The following is a 21,145-nucleotide window of genomic DNA, read 5'->3' on the forward strand; positions in this document are numbered from 1 at the left end:
AGAGCAGTTATTGAAGGCTTCCAGGAATTTCCTAGAATATAGTTTTCCATTGTTTACTGCAGTACTTTTTCATTATTATTATTATTATTATTATTATTATTATTTATTTCTTTTTTATATAAGTGTTCTTGACTTGAATGCATTTGAGAGACAAAATAAAGCAGAAGGCCTGGGAATGGTTACTGAAGAAGGAACTCGTAAGTAGAATGAAACTGATTGCAGTAGCGCTGAAAGCATTTGAGATTCCTTCTTTATATAGAGCTTATTAAACTTGGCTTGAGTTTTCTGTTGTTAAACTGAATATAAATAACTATAGGTTGTTAAACTGAATATTTTTTACACTTCAGAAATCTTTAGCAATAATTTTGATGAAAAAAAATGTAACTTCCAATTTTCTCATCTTGTATTTTTGTTATTTTTCTTCAATCCACAGTCATCGTACGTGAGCGTGGTATGTTTGGGTACAGTTTTCAATACTATTGTTCTGAAAGTCTGTTGCAAATACAGAAAGAAATCTCTAACTGCATCTTCTAAGACATCTTTAGGTTTAGTGTTATGGTCTGCAGCAAGTCGTGTGTCCGGCTTGGAAAAAGTTTGATGCTTATTAATGAAATGTCATTCACATTTAAGGCATAATTTTATTCATAACTAACCATTTGCTTACTAGATATATAATGTGTAGTTTGTTTGACTTTTTTTGTTGTTTTTATTGGGTTTTTTTGTTTTTGTGTTGTTTGTTGTTTTTTTTTTTAACCACGGATGCATTGGAGTGCTAAATGCTTTGGCTTGGCTTTTGGACGCCATTTTTCTTTTCATTATTATCAGTCTGTTTCCTTAAATTGCCTTAAAGCAGCATTTATTGTACTGTATTTTTAGTGAGAACCTTCAGTTCTGAAGGATGCTGTAAGACTGTGTTCTACATATTTAATAATAGAAGCTGTCATGTAATCATTGTATCTATATATTTTAAAGGTGAAAAAGTGTTGCAGCATGATGAATTTACTCGAGATCTATTTAGATTTTTACAACTACTCTGTGAAGGGCATAACAATGGTAAGCAAAATTAGTTTATTTCGGGGAAAAAAGTGATGAGTGCAAATGATAATCCTATCCTTAATCGTAGCATCATAGCTGACTATAATTCATTTTAAGATTTTTTTTTTTTCTCTGGTTTAGTATTTTGAGGGAAAGTGACACACCAAAAATGTTAATTGTGGCTGTTAATTTGAATTTTTAAGTCTTAATGTAATTTCAGATTTTATGCAGATCATTAATACCAGTACCTCTTATAAAGGCATATATGTTTAACAGCTCTTCAGTTATGTTTGTGTTGTGAAATATTGTAGTTTAATATCCAGCACAGAAAATGAGCATCTATACCCAGCAAGGTACTGAAGAAAAGCATCTTCTCCATGAATACATAAAAACAATCTTGTATTTTTCTTTCTTGTCTGCAGTAACCTAACACAAATCCCTTATTTATTTCAGATTTTCAAAATTACCTACGTACGCAGATGGGCAACACCACAACAGTAAATATTATCATTAGTACGGTTGACTACCTCTTGCGTCTTCAGGTGAGGAAAAAATCAGAAGAAAATGGAATGTAACATAAGTTTCTTTCCTTCATTTTGATAAGTTCACATTTTGATGGAACCAAAGATGAGGTTCCTCTCTTCTATTGGGGATATTAAAAAAAAATAATTATAAAATATAGAAAGAATTTGGATTTAATTTATTTTGTCTTTATTTTTAGGATAGATGATTTCTCAGAATTCTTCAGGAAACCACATTTTTGTTAATTTCATTGTTTACTTCTATAGACAGCAGAGATATATAAAAATGTAAAAAGCCACTGTCATGAGAAATTGAGCATCAGCTGATTCAGCTTCTGGTGATATGCATGCAGACAGTAAATACTGCTTTCAAAATCCTAAATTAGAAAATCTAATTTAATTGTGCTTTTTCCTAGGAATCAATCAGTGACTTCTACTGGTACTATTCAGGAAAAGATGTTATTGATGAATCAGGACAACGTAACTTCTCTAAAGCTTTGGCTGTCACCAAACAAATATTCAATTCCCTAACTGAATATATACAGGTAAATGAAATGGTTTCGCATGATCTGATCATATTCTGTTACAAGTTAGTAAACATTTGGATTTTCTTATTTTTGACAGTTACATTGAATCACTGGCCCAGTGTAAAGTTAGTACTAGAATAATAGCTTCATAGTTGACATGATAGAATCTCCTTTTTTACATGCTACCTACCAACGAAATGATAAGAAACTTTCTTGTGTAGCTTCATGGAAGCCTTAAATTTGTGTGTTATTTTGGTGTTTTGGGTTTGTTTGTTTGTTTGTTTTTATTTTTTCAAGTAGAAGCCTTAGGAGGGTGAAGTGTTATTTTGATTTTATATAAGGAAAAAATGTATTTTTATTATTTTTATTTTTTTAGGGACCTTGCATTGGTAACCAACAGAGTCTGGCTCATAGTAGGCTGTGGGATGCAGTTGTTGGATTTCTTCATGTATTCGCCAATATGCAGATGAAACTATCACAGGTATTTGCAAGAGCCAAGTAATGCTTCTTTGTATCTGGTTATAAATTACAGTCAGGTGAACACTCTAAGCTGTGAATAAACTAACATACTGGTTCTCGTTGGCTGCACAGGTTATTGCCATGTAAAGGTACAATACTGAATCTTCCAATTAACATCTTCACACCACTCCTTTTATCCACCAGTCACTTCTGTGCAGTATCTTTTCTTACACAAGACCAATCCTCTCAACTCATTTACACCTTTCTGTTAGTAACTGTAGCAATTTAGTCTCTCCCTTGTTGTCAAAACCTGACAATCTTACATCTGAAGCGCCATTAAAAGCGTGGTGTGCTACAGTTAGAGGGCAAGAGAAAAGCTGGAAAGGATTGGAAGAGGGAGGGAATGTGACAGTCACCTTGTCCAGTTAATTTACCACACCCATGGGTGAAATGGATTTTTTAGGCACAAGGGGACTAAAAATGTTTATTTCACTGTGCATGGCTTCACCCCACTGAGCTTCACCCCACTCCTCAGTTTCAGTCCCATACACTCACTGAATGAAACTTTGTGAAGTAATTTCCTCCCCTATATTTAGTGTCTCTGCTACCCTCTGACTTGCTTAGACTTACTGCTGTTTTACAAAAGGATATCATAATTCTGTGGACACACAAATTTTATTTAAGTGGCAGAACATTATGCCACTACATATTCCCTGTGAAGTCAAAAAAGAATAGCTTCATTTTGAGAATACTGACGGATATATGGAGTACCAGCTTTGTGAGTTTCTGCTGTCCCTTATCTGCATTTCATTGTTTCATCATGCTATATTAAAGCTTTATGGTAATAATACCTTTGCTGTAGTAACTTACCACATGATTGTTATAAGACCTTTGACAGTAATCATAATAATTACAAGGAAATTTTGCTCAAGAATATGAACTAAATTCAGATGACTGTCCTGCTTGTTGTTTTACTCCAAATGTATCCCACATAAACACAAAGAAAAAAACAACTGTATACTCTGTATTGTTTCGTGATTTGTTCTTTTTCTGTTTGTTCTGTTTAATACAGGACTCTGCTCAGATTGAACTGCTTAAGGAACTGCTAGATCTGCTAAAGGATATGGTTGTGATGTTGTTGTCACTACTTGAAGGTTCGAGCCATTTCTCTCTTTATCATTAAATATTACTGTCTCAGCTCTACAGTTTTTCCAGTAATTGTGTTAATATTTTTAAAGTTTTCTTTACCTCTGATTGTATATAATGCCAGGATGAAATTGATTTTGTGTTTATTTAACAAATAGTCTGAAATATGTATATCCATGAAAAAAGGGGTCTTCTGAAGACAAGCATATTGTAAAAATGTTATGAAGTTATGAAATGAAATACAGAAATGGAGTTTTTGGTTCAGTTCTCAGCATGCAAATAGGGGCATCAAGTAACTCATTGTTTTAACACTACTTAGGTAACGTTGTGAATGGAACGATTGGGAAACAAATGGTCGATACGCTTGTAGAATCATCTAGCAACGTCGAATTGATCTTGAAGTTTTTTGACATGTTTCTCAAATTAAAAGATTTAACTAATTCGGATGCTTTCAAAGAGCATGACCCAGATGGTAAGGGCATCATTTCAAAGAAGGATTTCCAGAAGTCAATGGAGGCTCAAAAACAATATATACAATCAGAGATTGAATTCCTGCTGTCGTGTGCAGAAGCTGATGAAAATGATATGTTCAACTACATTGATTTTGTGGAAAGATTCCATGAACCAGCCAAAGATATTGGCTTTAATGTAGCAGTTTTGCTAACAAACCTTTCAGAGCATATGCCTAATGACTCACGCCTTCAGAGCTTACTTGAACCTGCAGAAAGTGTTCTTAATTACTTTGAACCGTACCTTGGCCGTATTGAAATAATGGGCGGAGCCAAGAAAATAGAAAGAGTTTACTTTGAAATCAGTGAATCCAGTAGAATGCAGTGGGAGAAGCCACAGGTGAAGGAATCCAAAAGGCAGTTCATATTTGATGTTGTAAATGAAGGTGGAGAGCAAGAAAAAATGGAGCTCTTTGTCAATTTCTGTGAAGACACGATCTTTGAAATGCAGTTAGCATCTCAAATCTCCGAGACTGATTCAGCTGAGAGACCTGAGGAAGAGGAAGAAGAAGAGCCTTGCTATGTTGTGGATATCCGAGATGATGAGGAAGAAGAAAAGTCCCTGGAATCTCCTTCAGCTTTTGCAATGGCCTGTGCTGCAGTCAAGAAGAACGTAACCAACTTTGTTAAAATGGTCACTGTGAAGAACCTAAGAAAACAATACAGGAAAGTTAGAAAGATGACAGTAAAAGAGTTGGTGAAAGTGTTTTTCTCTTTTTTCTGGCTCCTATTCGTAGGGGTGTTCCAACTGTTCTTCACTATAGTGTGGGGGATTTTCCAGATTCTTTGGAGCACCGTATTTGGGGGTGGACTGGTTGAAGGAGCCAAAAACATTAAAGTTACTAAAATACTGGGGGACATGCCTGACCCAACACAGTTTGGAATCCATGATGATGTTACGGAAGCAGAAAAAACTGAAGGTGTTGAGCATGGCATTAGAGATGAACTTGTGCAGTTTGTAAAGGGTGAAAAGGGAGAAACTGATATAATCTCAGATATTTTCGGCATTCCTACTAAGAAAGATGGTGGCTCAAAACATGGTCATGATGCTGGACTTGGAGATATTGCAGAAATGCTCGGTTCTGATATCCAGTCTTCTCTGGAAAACAATGTTCGTAAGAAAAAAGGATTACAGGTATGTGAAGAAGATTTTGTATTTCTTTTCAGAAAATAATAATGCACACATATTACTGGCTTTTCTAGTAGCAACTGAATTATTTGCAAGGTAACAGACTGATAAATGTTATAGATGAGAAGATATTTTATAATCTCTACTGTTAAAAAAAAAAAAAAAAAAAAAAAAAAAGAAGAAGAAAAAGGGGAATTATAACACAGAACACTGTTATGCCAAGTGAACCCAAGATATATCTGCATCTTGCAAAGTAGAGTCTCCCATTTCAACAAGAATATGATCGAACTGGAATAGATTCAGAGAAATTGAAAAAATTATCATATGTATATGCATACACGTATCTTGTGTATGCAATTAAGTCAGCTAAGGCTCTTCAGCCTGGAAAGACAAAAACTAAGAGAGTACATGATAGAGGGATAAAGATGATTTATTCATTCTTTCTCCACCCTAGCCCCTGGAAGAATCAGGAGCAATAAAATATTCCCAGAATTATCCTTCACCAGCTTGAGAACTTCAGGAAAGCTCTTTGGGGCAAAAAGTTATATATTCTTGCATTGCATGTGCGTAGATGAGGTTCAATAAGAGAAGTAAAATGAGCAAGGCAAGATCTACGTAGTAAATTCTTTCACTATGTATGTACAAAAGCAGGTGACCAGCGTTGAAAAAGTTTAGGTAATGTATTTATGCACAAGAACCAGAAATGTACAGTTTACCAATAGACAACTAAGCATTTTGAAAGAATACAGAAAAGGGTAAGAGCTAAAGCAATTTTTGACTAAAGTGAATGGCAACAAATTTAGACACCTTAGATACCTTTCATAAATCTAGATTCTGAATCTCAGCTTGGTCAGTGAAGCTTAGATACCTGAACTGCATTTGAAATGAGCTTACTTTAGTCTGGCAACGTTGAACATAAGGATGTTTGAAATTCGGGCCCTAGCTTCTCTACTGCAGTTAACCATCTATAAAATTGTCTGTTGATTTTTCCTTATCTGAAGGGGTTGTTTGAAATGTATGCTTAGATGACTGTGAGATGTGCCAGTAAAATTTTAGTGGATCATCTATCCAACTAAGATAGATTTGAGAAGATACACTGCATACATAAAAGTAGTTTAGGTTTTTGTCAGATTTCAGTTGCATCAGTTGCCTTTGACAAAGTAATTGAACTTTGTAATGCCTACTAATTACTTTTTCAGATCTTGTTCAGATTTTTTGATGCTGTCATTGATACAGTACATTGTTCTTCATTTTATAATTGGAAAGAGGCAAATTGATGTTCATTTTTTACACAACCAGTAACTGCACTGAGTCTTTGAGTGAACTTTATATTTTAGGGTACAGTCTGGATATAGGTACTTACCTTTGTTATCTGATAACAGTGAGTACTCAGGTTATTCAGTTATCTGTACTAGTTACAGTATTGATAACAGTGTTTAAAAAAAAAAAAAAAGTATCAGTTAGAAGTCTTGTCTGAGCTGTCTATTTGAATGAAATCTACATCTTTACAAGTGTAAACCATTATGAAAGATGCAGTGTGGGAATATTTTATTTCTTAGAAAACAGTCACTAATGTTATCAAAAGTTCATTTGAAAGGGTTCATTTTGACAGTTAATATTTTTCACAGATATCTGAAACTGCAAAAGAAAGTGAAGCAGAAAGAAAAGTGGAAGCTGAGAAGGCTGAGTAAGTTATCTTTGCACAACTGCTCTTTAATTCCTCGCTACTTCCTAATACTAGGTAACTTTGCCATAATGAATCTAAGCAACAATATTTTGAATAGCAGCGCAGCCTCTCAAAGATATCGGTACATCCCAGTGGACAACAAAAGTCTAATATAAATTAACATTTCTGCACGATCATTGTCTTTTTTTAAAAAAAAAAAAAAAAAAAACGGTTTAAAAAATGAGCAGCAGTCCTGAAGAAAAGTCTGCAACTTGTCAATGCTACAAGACAACAATGTGTAGCAGTTTCATAACTAATCTGCATTTAAAACCAAACGTTCTGAATTAGAATTACTTCAAGATTAATGCATTTACAGTGCAGGAGTTCATCTGGTCGTTTTACTTAGCTGATCTTTCTTCTAGCATGGAAGATGGTGAGAAACAGGATAAAGCAAAGGAAGAACAGTCTGAGCAGCCAGAAGAAGGAAAAACAAAGAAAAAGAAGCGAAGGCATGGACAAAAAACTGAGAAACCTGAGGCTGTTATGGCTAATTTCTTCAAAGCTTTGGAAATATATCAAACAAAAATGCTTGTAAGGTTTTTTGTAAATTCTATTTAACATTTATTCATATAATAGAATGCTTTATTGAAATTATAAAAAAACAAAACAAAAAAAAACAAAAAACCATAGACATGTGTTTTCAAAAGGCTGGTGGAATTGATTCTTTTGTAATTTTTTGTAATACTTTGTAGAATTGTATAAATAGCAAGTATATGTATAGTGTGTGTCTAACAGGACAGATTAGGTAACCTCCTGAGCTCCTTGTTAGGAGGTCTGTTTTCTGTTATCTAGTTTCTAGAATCTTTTATTCTACTTTCTTTAATAGGGAAGTGCCCACAGTTCTACAGCTTCTGTCTTTGTTCTAAAAATGTCAAATTAAGAATTCTCTGAAAACCTCCCGTGTAGTTTATTCCAGCACTTCTCTCGTAGATACCCACCCGTACAGTTTCTGTTTGTCTTTTTATTGCATTCTATGTCCATTATTTTACCATTAAATGGCAGAACAGACTGCCAAGAAATGCACTGCTTGTTGAACTGGCAAATCAGTGCAGCACAAATTATGTATTTACATTCTTAGAAACCTCAATGCTTACCTTCCTCGTTTTGATGTTATCTGGAGGTTATCACTAATTTCTTTTGTTATGTTTTTCCACTTCATTTACAGCACTACCTGGCAAGGAATTTTTACAACTTACGGTTTCTTGCTCTGTTTGTTGCATTTGCCATCAACTTTATTCTGCTGTTTTACAAGGTAAGCTTTTGCGTTATTCTTTAAATGTTTTTTGGTTAATTCCAGAGGAATATTTAATGTTGGGTTTAGGGCTGTTTTAGCAAAACAAGTACTATAGTCCCTTCAAACACAAACTAAATGGCCTCAAGTTGCACCGGGGCAAGTTTACATCGGATATTAGGAAGCACTTCTTTACAGAAAGGGTAGTTAGGTACTGGAATAGGCTCCCCAGGGAGGTGGTTGAATGGATGTGCTTAAGAGCCGTTTGGATGTGGTGCTCAGGGATATAATTTAGCAGGAGGTTTTTAGTGTTAGGGTACTATGGTTAGGCTGCAGTTTGACTTGATGATCTTCAAGGTCTTTTCCAACCTGGGTAATTCTGTGATTCTAAATGCACTTAGCTATGAACTAGTTAAAATAATATTTTAAGCTTCATATCTAAAATTTGTGATGTGACCTATTTGGGCTTTTCTTCACTCAGGATGAATGAAAACAGAAGCTGAATTTGTGTTTCTAGGCATTTTTTATTTACTTGCCTAAGTCTGTTTGTCTTTCCATTGTTTATTTTGACAAGACAATGGAAATTTAAAATCCAACTAAAACAACTGGTGGGATTTTTTTGTTGTTGTTTTTTTGGTTTGTTTGTTTGTTTAATCTCATCTGTTTTAAGTGTACAGAAAGGCTTGATTATTACCAGCTATTATATTATTATATTTCCCCTTTTTCTAAGAAGACCTACTGACTAAAGTCATCTTTTTTTCCCCAGGAAATACTTTGTACATAATTTCAGAATCAGATATTGCCAGATAACTGCATTTGCTCTTCCTCGATTTTCTTTTCAGTGAAATGAGATTACATGGAAAATTTAGCTGTGAAAATGAACTGATGTTACTGTTCAAAGTTAATGGTCTTATCTACTATCTTCACAAGAACAGGTTTTAGAAACATCAGTTATTAGGAAAAACTTAGGGATTTGTCAGTATATTAAAGGAAAAGCTTTGAAGTTTATTGTGTGTATTCAATGTGTTTGAATTTCTCTTAGGTGACAGAAGAGCCACTTGATGAAGTGGAGGAAGACACTACTCTCTGGAACTCTTTTGAGGAAGAGGAAGAGGAGGAAGGAATGGTATTTTTTGTTTTGGAAGAAAGTACAGGTTACATGGCACCCACTCTCAGAGCACTGGCAGTTATTCATACTATCATCTCCTTTGTCTGTGTGATTGGATACTACTGCTTAAAGGCAAGTTCTGAATTTTATTACTAATCTACATTTGGTAAAGCATGTTGTTCCAAAGTGATTTTTAGCGCTGAAATTAAAATACCTGTTTTTATCTTCTTCTTTGCAAATTAATATGTAGATGAAACCAAAACCATTCTATGATTCCAGGTTTTCCTCACATCCTAGGTCTGGCAGGGATGGAATTAACTTTTTACATATCACCATGTGTGTCTGGATTAGAGCTTGAGACAGTGTTGGCAGCATCCACATTTTGGTTATTGCTGAGCAGTGCTTGCATACTGTGAACTTTTTGTCTACTTTACCTACTCCTTGTGACCCCCAGTGAGTATGCTGGGAGTGGGCAGAGGCTGGGAGGATGCACAGCTGGGAGAGTAACCCAAACTGGCCAAGCAGCTGTTCTGTACCATATAATGTTCTGCACAATAAGAAAAGCCGGGCTTGGTAGCAGAACTTGTTTTCCAAGGTGGCTGTTGTTTGGCATTGATTTGCTTGTGGAAAATGGGGAGTGATCTCTTTTACATCACTTCTTTTTTCTCCTCTTCAAACTGTTTTTGACTCAAGACAAAGTTTTCTTGCTTTTGTTATTCCTGCACTCTTTCCTGTTCTACTAGAAGTGGGGCACAGTGAGTAAGCAGCCGTGTGGGTATTTAGTTCTCACCTCAGTACCTTGAGTTTTATAAGGCAATACAGTAGCATTGAAATCAATCAGCATTGAGAGTGCTTGGTTTTATGTTTAAATGGTAGCCAAATTTTTGTCTACGTTGATCAAATCCTCTGTTTTAACAGGAATTAGTGTGAGAGGAGAAAGGCAGTAGTACCTCCAGCAGCCTTTAATTTGTATTTTTGGGTATAGTGTCAAGCTTGCTTTACATGAGATTATGAAGGAAAACAATTGAAACAAACTATTCTAGCTCACCAAGGCAACCTACCTTTCTCAGTCCCCTGTCCCTCTTCTTATTGTTGACTTGCTCATTCTGGAGTTTAAAGTCATACTGTGTTTATATTACCAGAATATTATTACAGACTAGCAGAACTGTTAGCTGTCAACAGAATTACAAAATCAAGATGGTGAATGCAGTGGTGTCTTGAATCTTGTTTTATGTTTTATGTTTAATTTCATTATTTAGTATGAATATATATGTAGGTTATTCATGACATTCTAAGAGCTGCTTGTTTATCAGTAGCAGAAATCAACACTGGCACTGGGATGAGATCACCTCAGTCACATCATTGTCTCCAGTTGTCAGAACTGTTTGGGTTTACATAGTAGTATAAGGAGTACAATGCAGATAGGACATTACAGTTTCAAACAATATACAAACCTAAACTAAGCTGTCCACTATTCATTTTCATAGGTCCCTTTGGTTGTATTCAAGAGAGAAAAGGAGGTTGCTAGGAAGCTGGAATTTGATGGGTTATACATAACTGAACAACCCTCTGAAGATGATATTAAAGGACAATGGGATCGCTTGGTTATAAACACACCGTATGTAAAATTAAGTGTATAAATATGAATGGTTTATATATATTGTAGTTTATTAAGCCATTGATATAGTGTTCACAAACACATACTCCATCTAAAAGAAAGGCATTTTTTACTCTGTATTAGATGCTGCAGTAGTAGATTCTAGCTTGAAATCTGCCTTTTCATTGTTTGCAAGAATTGTGCATCTCTTCTCACAATTTACAAGTTAGTCACTACTGAGAATTTTCCCTGCCTCAATTTCATATTCATACTGTATAGCATTATTCTCTCCTGCATCTTTTTCCCCATTTCTTGCCAACAAAATTTATAAATGACAAGGAAATTAAAATAAGTGTAAAGTAGAAATTGCAGAATTTGAGTAGGCCCAACAGGTGTAACTGTCAAGTTGTATGCGTTAGCAAAAACTACAGCAATCATACGCTGATTCTAGGAGACTCACCTGCTGTTCTGTATGATACAACTGCAGCCAAGAGAAAGAAAAAAGTCAGTGGGCTCTTCCTGCTGAGCTATAGCAGTCAGTCTGAGAGGACACCTTGAATTTCTTTGCCTACTCCTGACGCTGTTTAACAGAAGTAGCTGGATACATGATTCAGTCTAAACTGTCACAAAGAAACGCTGTCAAACAGGTTATTTCTGAGTAAACCTAGCACAATTTAATTTGAAGAGATAAATTTTGAGCTTTTATTTCAAGATAATTTTATAAGCAACAGGCATTTGCCCTTGGGCACATTAATAAAAACCAGAAATGTGGGTAACGAGTTGATTTTAATCTTTCACTGAAAAAATGCTAAATATTTTCCACCAATATGGCACACATTCTCACAGTCTAAGGGAAATAACAAAGTTAGAAGTTACAATGCAGTTTTTGCTAACATGTATGGATGCACAAATAACTATTTGATAAAAAGAAGATAGCAAAAATCACCAACTCAGCGTATCGGTTACACTGTGCTGTCTAACAGCCAAAATATGCTGCTTATCAGACATATGATTTTTTTGGTACACACAAAATAGCACCATTGGTACTTTGATTATGTCTACAGTGTTCACATTATCAGAAATTCCGGAATGCCTTATTTTCCTGCAGAGAATTAAGAATTCTTTTAGCTTCAAAATTAGACTACAGCAGGTGGTCACTTGTTTTTTTTTTGTTTGTTTGTTTTTTTATGTTGACAAAGTATTTTTCAATCCAGAGTGATCTTTTGTTTTGTGTGGAGACAGCTGAATGCTAGAAAATCAGAATAAACAGCGGTAAAATAAATACTAGAAAGCTATCTAGACACTCAGCCAGCCTATCCTCAGCAAAAATAAGCATGAATTAGTGAGATGATATATTGCCAGCTTATTCCAACTGACATGCTGTACAGCCTGTTCTCAGCATGCTGCACTATCTAGTTAAGTTAAATGAAAGATTAAGGTTAATATAAGCTGATGAAACGTTCCTTCTGATGGGAACTAACTCATAAGGTTTAGTGGCTATATCATCAGGTTTCCACTGCTGGAGGGTACACGCTGCTATGAATATGCTGAGATGTGCTTTTTATAACTTAAAAAAGTATTTTAAAAGACAGGATTCCCTGGAAAGGGCATACACACAAACTGCCTCAAGTAGGGACAAACTTGGCTTACAGGCATAAGAAATGAAAGAAAGAAGTAACGGTATAGAGGAATGGACCAGAATGTGTTGTCTGAGTCACTGAATCTATTCATTTATTTATATTCATTTTATCAGAATTGTCCTTTAGCTTAAATAATTTTTTTGCAGTTGTTTGTTTGGTTGGTTTTTTTGCTCACCTGTATTAGATTTCATTCTGTTGAGCAGCAAAAAGGCCTCAAACCTACCTCTTCCACAGTTATCAGTCTGGTGGCTGCAACTCACCACAGTTTCCGGAAACATCCAAGAAACTGAGAGAGACAAACCTACATAAAATAAAGCAAGATTGTCAGAATGAAGAAGGCCTTAGGAATAGCAGTCTCACCGCTATTCTTAAGACAGTTCAAGAACAGTATTTTTATGATCAGTTTGAAGGGCATAGCATAAAACAATTTCTCTTGTAGGTAACAGCTGTTGTATTTCTTAGTGTCTGCTGTAGATTTCCTAGATAAAACCAGTTGCTAATTGAAGCATCGTGGTTGCTCACTACTCTGAAAAAAAACAAAAAACAAAAAAACAGGGAATTCTCAAGAAAATGTATGACACCTAAAATAGTTGCAATTTACTACTCAATTTCTTTCTCTTGTATGCTTGTCTTGTAATTACCAGGAAGGATATGGCTGCTCAGAAGCAGAGGCTGGAAAAACCTCTTTAACTGAACTGTCTTGCAGCTTTAGAATGACATTTTACCTTGTTTTGTTATGAACCTCCAGATCCTGTGAAAACAATATGATGACAACACCTGAGAACAAAGTGACCACTATCTGATTTTTTTTCAAAACATCACTGCAGGTTTTGTGCATGTAGCTTTTTCTTTTTCTTTTTTTTTCTTTTTTTTTTTTTCTTTTAGCAAATATCATTTGTAACAAAAGAAAAAAAAAAAGGGGGGGGGGGGGAAAGATAATGCAGTGACTACTATTTCAAAGAGGCTGCCCTGGCAGCTGTTGTTCGCACCAAAAGAAATTGTTCTCCTAATTCAAAGTATGAGTGAATGAAATCACCAGAATCTGCAGTGATTGTGAAGTTTTATTGTTGTTTTTTTTTTATTCCCCCCATAACAAGCTGGATAACTTGAAATATTTTTGCCTTATCTATGCAGGTCCTTTCCTAACAATTACTGGGATAAATTTGTAAAACGAAAGGTGAGCTTTTCATATACAAATAATTGCGAACTGAAATGTTTGTGAAAATCAGTGCTGTGATACATCTCCCAGTGCACAGGTAGTTCCTAGTGTATGTGGAAGAAGGAGGGAGAAAGAATGCTTTGGTTTAGTTCCTCAACACACTCAATAACCTTGTGCTGTCGATCAGCCATCTAGGTCCATTTTAGAGCCCTTGTCATCTTTAGGATATAAAGCCCACTCATCCCCTCAAAAAGGAAAAACATGTCAGCTTAAATGATGGTAAATTATACAGAAGCTTTCAGATAATGGCATTTAATGCTTCTATTTTTCTTTCATATGCTCCTTACCTATCTCTGGTCCTCTTGGGAGTTCTCACTGTTCAAAGTAATGTTAATTGCAAGAGAGTGGGTTGGTTGGTTTGTTTGTTTGGAGAGGCTCATGCTTTTTTTTTTTCTTTTTAATTTTTAATAGCTACTAGTTTAAGGTAACAGTTACCAAAGTCTTTCTCTGACCAAAAGACTCTTTCCTTCCATTTTTAGGTTATTAACAAATATGGAGACTTGTACGGAGCAGAGCGTATAGCAGAACTTTTGGGTTTGGACAAAAACGCCCTTGATTTCAGTCCAGTGGAAGAAAGCGAACCAGAAGCAGCATCTCTTGTATCATGGTACGACTTCAGAACTTTACAGACTAATTGTATGTTGCTGTAGCTTCCCTTTCAAAGATATAAAATGGGTTTTATATTGAAATTGTAGTGATATTTTCCTCTGTATGGAAAATTCAAATGGCTAAGTCTTTCTTATGAAGAATTACAATAAGCAAGTATGTTTTAAGGCACACACAAAAGAAGTGAACAAGCAGAGAGAAAAGCATTGATAACAGGTATCTACATGTCAGATATCTAGACAAAATTCAGAGATACCTTCCCTAATTGCTGAAGTCAGGAAGCCACGTGATTGAAAGTAGCCCAGTCATAATTTCACTGGTCACTTAGGCTCCTATGACAGTTCGGCTTCTATAAGACATGCAAAAGGATTTCTGTTCACCAATTATCTTGCAATGGTTACTGAAAACATTATCACTTTTTCTTTTGGTAATTTAGGCAACATTTTTCACTAGAGAGAACACTTGCCATTTAAATTTCAAACAGGTAGGATCCATATCTCATTACTTTTAACACACGTTTTAACTTTTGTAAGTCTGGAACAGGCCAGTGTCACTTCTAGTGAAATCATTCCACTCTGCATGGGTGCTGAGACTTCAAGAAATCTCTCTGAAAAATGAAGCATCCAAAAAGCCCAGATAATAAACAGCAAATACATATCACCACCTCCAACAACATGCATATGAAGTGCATAACACAGCTGGTTTGTAACTTGAGAATTTAGTACTACATTTTGACACTTAATGCATTTCAAATCTGGTATTTCCTAGGCTAAGTTCCATTGATACGAAGTACCACATTTGGAAGCTTGGTGTTGTTTTCACAGACAATGTAAGTATGTTAACGAAGTTAACCTAGAAAAAAATAATTTTATTTACTCTAAATGTGAATGTATGTCTTCCAATACCTGCTTTTATATTAAACAAATATATTCTATGCAAGTAGAATTACGGAGCCATTTTTTAAAATAGTTTTTCTGTCTTGCCTTGAAGCAAATGGCTTTGTGTTTGAATTTTCTTTTTGATTCCAAAGGGAAATAAATACTTACTCACCATTAACATAATGCCAGCATTTGGGAAGATAAAGCTACATTCATTTAATTTTGTATAAATCACATTAGCAACCAAAGGTCTCTTTTCTCAGATCAAATACAGTACATAGAAGCTTACCCTTTTTTTATTCTTGAATTTGCTTGATATGGTTGGTTAATTCTCTTCTTTCATGCCTTCTCTGAAAGCCTCTAAAGTACATTAAAGTACCCTTTTTTGTCAATATTCTTTTTTGCATCTTTTTGAGAATGCCCAAGCAAACAGAAAAACAAGGTGAAGGAAGTGAAGAAGTGTAAATTCAATATGCACTAGAAGTACACTGAACCACTGTTTATGAATAAGATATTTTCTTTCATTTCAAACTGCATTCGGGTTCACTACTCATTAAAAATAAGCTGTATTGTGGGCCCTATGTCTTCATGGCATCTTGAGACTTAAAAATAGTTGAAGTGCTTTAAAAATAATATAATGCATTTTGCCTTCTTCAGAATCAGTCTTAAAATTAAGTGCTGTGTAACAAGCTTCCTAACCAAGCCAGTTTTAAGGTAGGGGATTTCAGTGCTCATAACATATATGCTGTAAACTGTATTTAAATATGTAATATATTAGCATAGCTAAGCAATAAACACAGTTTAAGTGAACAGTGGAGTTGATATGAAACAGTCTTTTTGAACAAGTATACTGGAGATGCTGCATTCTCCACATAATTTGTACTACATTAAAATCAGATCATTTTCGCTTTACTTCATTCCAAATTTCCTTCTCTCTGCAGTCATTTTTGTACTTAGCTTGGTATACAACTATGTCTATCCTTGGGCACTACAACAACTTCTTTTTTGCTGCTCATCTGCTGGACATTGCTATGGGTTTCAAGACATTGCGAACCATTTTGTCCTCCGTCACTCACAATGGCAAACAGGTTAGTATTACTTATAGAGGTTTGAAATGAATGCACTTTGTAACAACATTAGTAAAAGTCCTCTGGGCTACCTAGGAAATATTACAATACAATCCATTTTGATCATGAATAGATTAAAGAGCAGACTCCTCCCAGTCCTCTGCAGCACATTTAGTACATGTTAATTCCTACAGAAATATTACAATCTATACTCAAAGAGTGCTGATTACTAGAATTGTTTTGTATATAATAAAAATATGCATCATTTCAGAAGAACACATGAATACGAATTATGACCTAAGCAGACCTTTCCATATGCTCTATGATGAAAACAGTGGTGGCTATAACTGACAGGAATTCACAATCTCTCCTTAGCTACAGTGATAAAAATGATCTGAAATCAACTGAGATTTCAATACTTAGCTAGTAAGAATGTTCTCAGAGGAATGGACATTCTGCATTGTGGAATATATTTATATGTCACTATGTCCCAAAAATATCATGTTAAAATCCTCTTCAAAAACTAATTGTAGAAACTTGTATGGGGTGTCAGTCTTTGATCTTTACGCTGTGTAAGCTTATGTACTAACAAAAGCAAACTTTACGTTAATGCTTTTTTTTTAATATATGTAATACAGTTGAGAAACCTAACCAAACTTTCAAAAACATTCAATTTCAAACAAACACATTTCATTTTTTCTCAAATGTAGCATGTTTTCTAAGTCTATTCTTACAGTCTGTTAGGCATGTAAGAACATATTAAGGAATGGAACACTTCGAAGAGTCATAAAGCAACCTCCTTAGTTTAACTCAGATATTCTTTGTGAGACCATCTTCCATATTGGTTTGCATGCAAGCAGTTTACAGTGCCACTTAACCTGTATACTTATCCAAGCAATGGGGATGTTTCAGAGCTGTTATTACTGCTCTCTTTAGTTCCCTTCTTGGGAAGCACACCGTATGATATCTTTTCCATACTTAAGGCAATTAACTAAGCTAGTTCAACAGTTATGACAGAATGAAATTGAAACCTACATTTGTGTCATGTCTCCATATACAGCTTGTGCTTACTGTAGGACTCCTTGCTGTAGTTGTGTATCTTTACACTGTTGTGGCGTTCAACTTCTTCCGCAAATTCTACAATAAAAGTGAAGATGAAGATGAACCAGATATGAAATGTGATGACATGATGACAGTAAGTTAAACATCACTAGCAGGCTTCAAATATCATTCTGAAGTCTTATATGGCTACTTAAGATGAAATCACAGAACATCTGGGATTGGAAAAGGACCTCAAAAGATCCAATATCATATAAAAGGATGTTTCCATTGTTAAAGCCATCCATCCCTCCTTCTTGCTATACAGTCATTTTCAAAATGTTTATGGTCTTAAAATTCTCTCTGCATTCTCCTGTGGTCTAAATTCACGTACAGGCAGCATATACTCAAAGTACATGGAACAAATTTTGTGAGAAACTAAAAGCATTTGTGTTATTGCGGCGTACATAAAGAACAGTTCAGGCTGCTTACAGCTGATAATTTAGTCATGAAAAAATCAAGGGTGAGTACAAAAGGGAGTATTAAAGGGAGTGATAATCTATCATTAATAATTTCCCTTATGATTTCCACCTATTGCAACAGAAAATAATAATATTGAGTTTGTGGACACCTTATTTCTTTCATGGAACAGCCACTTCCTGCTTTAAGTTCAAAAATAGAGCAAGATACCTCAGAATAGAGGTTTGCAACAGATTTCAACTAGTAATTTTCTCTGTTCTGAAACTTTCAATCAAACAGTCAATGTAAGTCCCATGTACAAATGATACGAAGTATGAAAGCTGAGTGATACTGTTTTAAATGATCCCTCTGTGGGCTTGAATTTAATGTTCTGGTCATAAAATGGATGTACTAATAGGAATCATTCAACTTGGTCACATTTTAAACCACTCTGCCAAGCGAGGTAAAAACGTAAATTGAAATTGACTTAAATGCGATTAAAATGGCAAAGCCATTTCATGTCAAGAGTAAATCTGCATTCTAGAAATGGATGTATAGTTTTGTTTAGTGTTTGCCTGTGAAAGGCCAGCTGTCTCACTTCATAATAATTATTTAGCACTACAGCTGCTGTCTAATGCGATTTCAGAACCCTAGTTAGTTCTTCACTGTTTTTCACTCATATTCTGTCACTTAAGGTGGTTTACAAAATTCTGTAGCTGATTCAGACAGAAACATTACATAGATGGGTAGATTGTAAAATGTTTACACAGTTTAAGAATCCACATTTTTAAAGATCATCCCTTGAAGACTTCTATGTTTAAAAAATAAAACACAGCAGCATTTCTATAGTGATTTCTTTTACATCAAACTGAACAGAGCCTGTTTCTGAGATCATAAATAATTTAAAATATACTGAAACAAACTACGTCTAGTAGTGCAAAATGAAATTATCCAAAAACCACTTAAGCACAGACAGATCTACCTGCTGTGAATAATATACCAACATTTTCTAACAATATTTCCTGAATCCCATTACAAGACTTAAAAAAAACCACCACACTATTTAAGATGCTTACCAGATTATTTGGTTCAGTGTATGATACGTGAGGAATGATATTCCTTCTTCTGTTTCTATAACTTTTGTAAAAGAATTAGTAGGGCAAAATAATTCACGAGAAATAAAATTTCTCACTTTTTTTTTTTTTTTTTAGTGTTACCTATTCCACATGTACGTAGGTGTAAGAGCTGGTGGTGGCATCGGGGATGAAATTGAGGATCCTGCTGGAGACCCTTATGAAATGTATCGAATTGTCTTCGACATCACGTTTTTCTTCTTTGTCATTGTTATCCTACTGGCCATTATTCAAGGTATTTTCACTTAAGTCAGCAGAAACTTTCAGAATTTAGTGTAATTAAGTCTGCAGTGCATTTAAATAACATTTATGTTTGAGGGAAATTATGCAGTATTGCTTTAAGGTTTATTTCTGAGCTGGTAAAGTCATTAACTCTGAAAGTTATAATTATAAACTTGATTTATAAATAATGCATTCTACCAAATATTACACAAAGTACTAGAAACATAACTTACCTTGATTACAGCATTTATGAATATCTTGACAACTCCTCAGCAATGACAGTTTGTAGAGGATCACTCTTTCTGCTAAGAATACCATTTAAACTTGGAGAGCCTTACTGTAGACTCTTTTCACAGCATTAGTTTGGAGCTAGTCATTCCCCTTGGGTTTTTTCTCTGACAAGGCATCATGGCTACATACCCATTTCCTCCTCTCTTTAGAGGATGATTTTCAGTTCTAATTTGTTGGAATTGTGGCTTGCAGAGAAGAAGACGTATATTGAATGACTGTCAGTGTTAAACACTCCTTGTATAAACTGTCCTAAGGTTGGAAGGAAAAAAGGTAGAGCAAACCAGTTTTCAGGCAGTCTAGTGGCAAAGAAGAAATGTAAATTGTATCTTTTAGATATTGCAAAAGTTGCAGTACCTCAAATGACTTAACTTTATTCTTAATGCACTGGAGGTGAAAGAATAATGCTTGAAATAATGTGAAGCAGCATCACAGACTGGGTGGAGGGTGGTGATTGTCTTTGGGACCCATTTCTCCTTCATTCAACAAAAGGAAAAGCTTAAGAGAAATTCTCACTGCTGAGAGTGCAGTATAAATGAATATAAGATGGCTGCAAATGGATACATTTAAAATTGAATTATTCAACCTGTATGCCAAACTTCAAATAGAATGGAGGATGTCTACCAGAGCTACTTTTTTCACTACTTGAAATAGAAGTATAGCTAAGTACTTAACTGTTGCAACCTATCCATTTGAAATAGGTCTGATTATTGATGCGTTTGGTGAATTAAGAGACCAGCAAGAACAAGTGAGAGAAGATATGGAGGTATGAGAAGAACATTATTTCTTTATCTCTCTTACTAATCTAGATTTTTACAGTTATAACTGATTTGTAAACACAAATTGTATTTCCAGACCAAATGCTTTATTTGTGGAATTGGCAATGACTATTTTGACACAACCCCACATGGCTTTGAAACACATACTCTGCAGGAACACAACTTGGCAAACTACCTGTAAGTATATTTTACTATTGAAATTATTATGATATCTGATTTCAGCTCAAATGTAATTTAGAAGCACACATTTTTGTGTGTCCTAAGACAGAGGAATATTTCCATTCCTTTCTGTTCTCCCCTCCTACACTCTGAGCTATCTTTAAAGTACTTGCTCTACATGAGCTAGCTTAATGGAATGATGCCTGAAGGCATATCAGCCCCTTTTGCCCCCTTCAATCCTCTGTAAGGAAAGCCACATATGTGGAAGGGTAGTGAACAACAGTTTACTAGCTAGCAAATTGTTTTAATCTAGAAGACAATTATGACTTTCTGGGGATTTGGTCTTATTGTTAAAGACACTGAAAATTATTGCTGATTTTAAAATGTTACTTCTCATTGCTTCCAGATTAGAAAATGCTGAATGCGTCTACAAGAGCTCATTGGTTTCTACGAATTATGTCCAAAATAATAATGAAAAAATGCATTCCTGGAAGAGAATCTACAAAAAATAATGTACAAATCTGATCCTGTAGTTTCTTACCAGTAGTGCAGCTTTCTGAAACCACTAGCCAATTGGCACCCAGTATACATTCAGGCTATTGCCAAGACTCCTGAGACAGTGATTTCATACTTTCATTAGTGAGTGTAGAGCAGATCAAAGAGGGTTAC

General features: G+C 34.9%; 1 protein-coding gene across 1 annotated transcript in view; it reads left to right on the top strand.

Moving 5' to 3' along the window:
* RYR3 (ryanodine receptor 3) overlaps nucleotides 1-21,145 on the top strand; it is a 183,209-nt gene that overhangs the window by 159,505 nt on the left and 2,559 nt on the right. The window contains exons 82-102 of the mRNA XM_072337850.1: nucleotides 124-197; nucleotides 434-451; nucleotides 973-1,053; nucleotides 1,489-1,577; nucleotides 1,973-2,101; nucleotides 2,460-2,564; nucleotides 3,615-3,696; nucleotides 4,008-5,332; nucleotides 6,955-7,013; nucleotides 7,415-7,583; nucleotides 8,218-8,304; nucleotides 9,326-9,523; nucleotides 10,879-11,009; nucleotides 13,763-13,805; nucleotides 14,327-14,454; nucleotides 15,222-15,282; nucleotides 16,273-16,419; nucleotides 17,459-17,593; nucleotides 19,107-19,263; nucleotides 20,240-20,304; nucleotides 20,394-20,494. Of these exons, the coding sequence (XP_072193951.1) occupies nucleotides 124-197; nucleotides 434-451; nucleotides 973-1,053; nucleotides 1,489-1,577; nucleotides 1,973-2,101; nucleotides 2,460-2,564; nucleotides 3,615-3,696; nucleotides 4,008-5,332; nucleotides 6,955-7,013; nucleotides 7,415-7,583; nucleotides 8,218-8,304; nucleotides 9,326-9,523; nucleotides 10,879-11,009; nucleotides 13,763-13,805; nucleotides 14,327-14,454; nucleotides 15,222-15,282; nucleotides 16,273-16,419; nucleotides 17,459-17,593; nucleotides 19,107-19,263; nucleotides 20,240-20,304; nucleotides 20,394-20,494 (3,384 nt within the window). The remainder of the gene's footprint in view (nucleotides 1-123; nucleotides 198-433; nucleotides 452-972; nucleotides 1,054-1,488; nucleotides 1,578-1,972; nucleotides 2,102-2,459; nucleotides 2,565-3,614; nucleotides 3,697-4,007; nucleotides 5,333-6,954; nucleotides 7,014-7,414; nucleotides 7,584-8,217; nucleotides 8,305-9,325; nucleotides 9,524-10,878; nucleotides 11,010-13,762; nucleotides 13,806-14,326; nucleotides 14,455-15,221; nucleotides 15,283-16,272; nucleotides 16,420-17,458; nucleotides 17,594-19,106; nucleotides 19,264-20,239; nucleotides 20,305-20,393; nucleotides 20,495-21,145) is intronic.

Source organism: Excalfactoria chinensis, chromosome 5 (assembly GCF_039878825.1).
Source record: "Excalfactoria chinensis isolate bCotChi1 chromosome 5, bCotChi1.hap2, whole genome shotgun sequence".
Lineage (NCBI taxonomy): Eukaryota > Metazoa > Chordata > Aves > Galliformes > Phasianidae > Excalfactoria > Excalfactoria chinensis.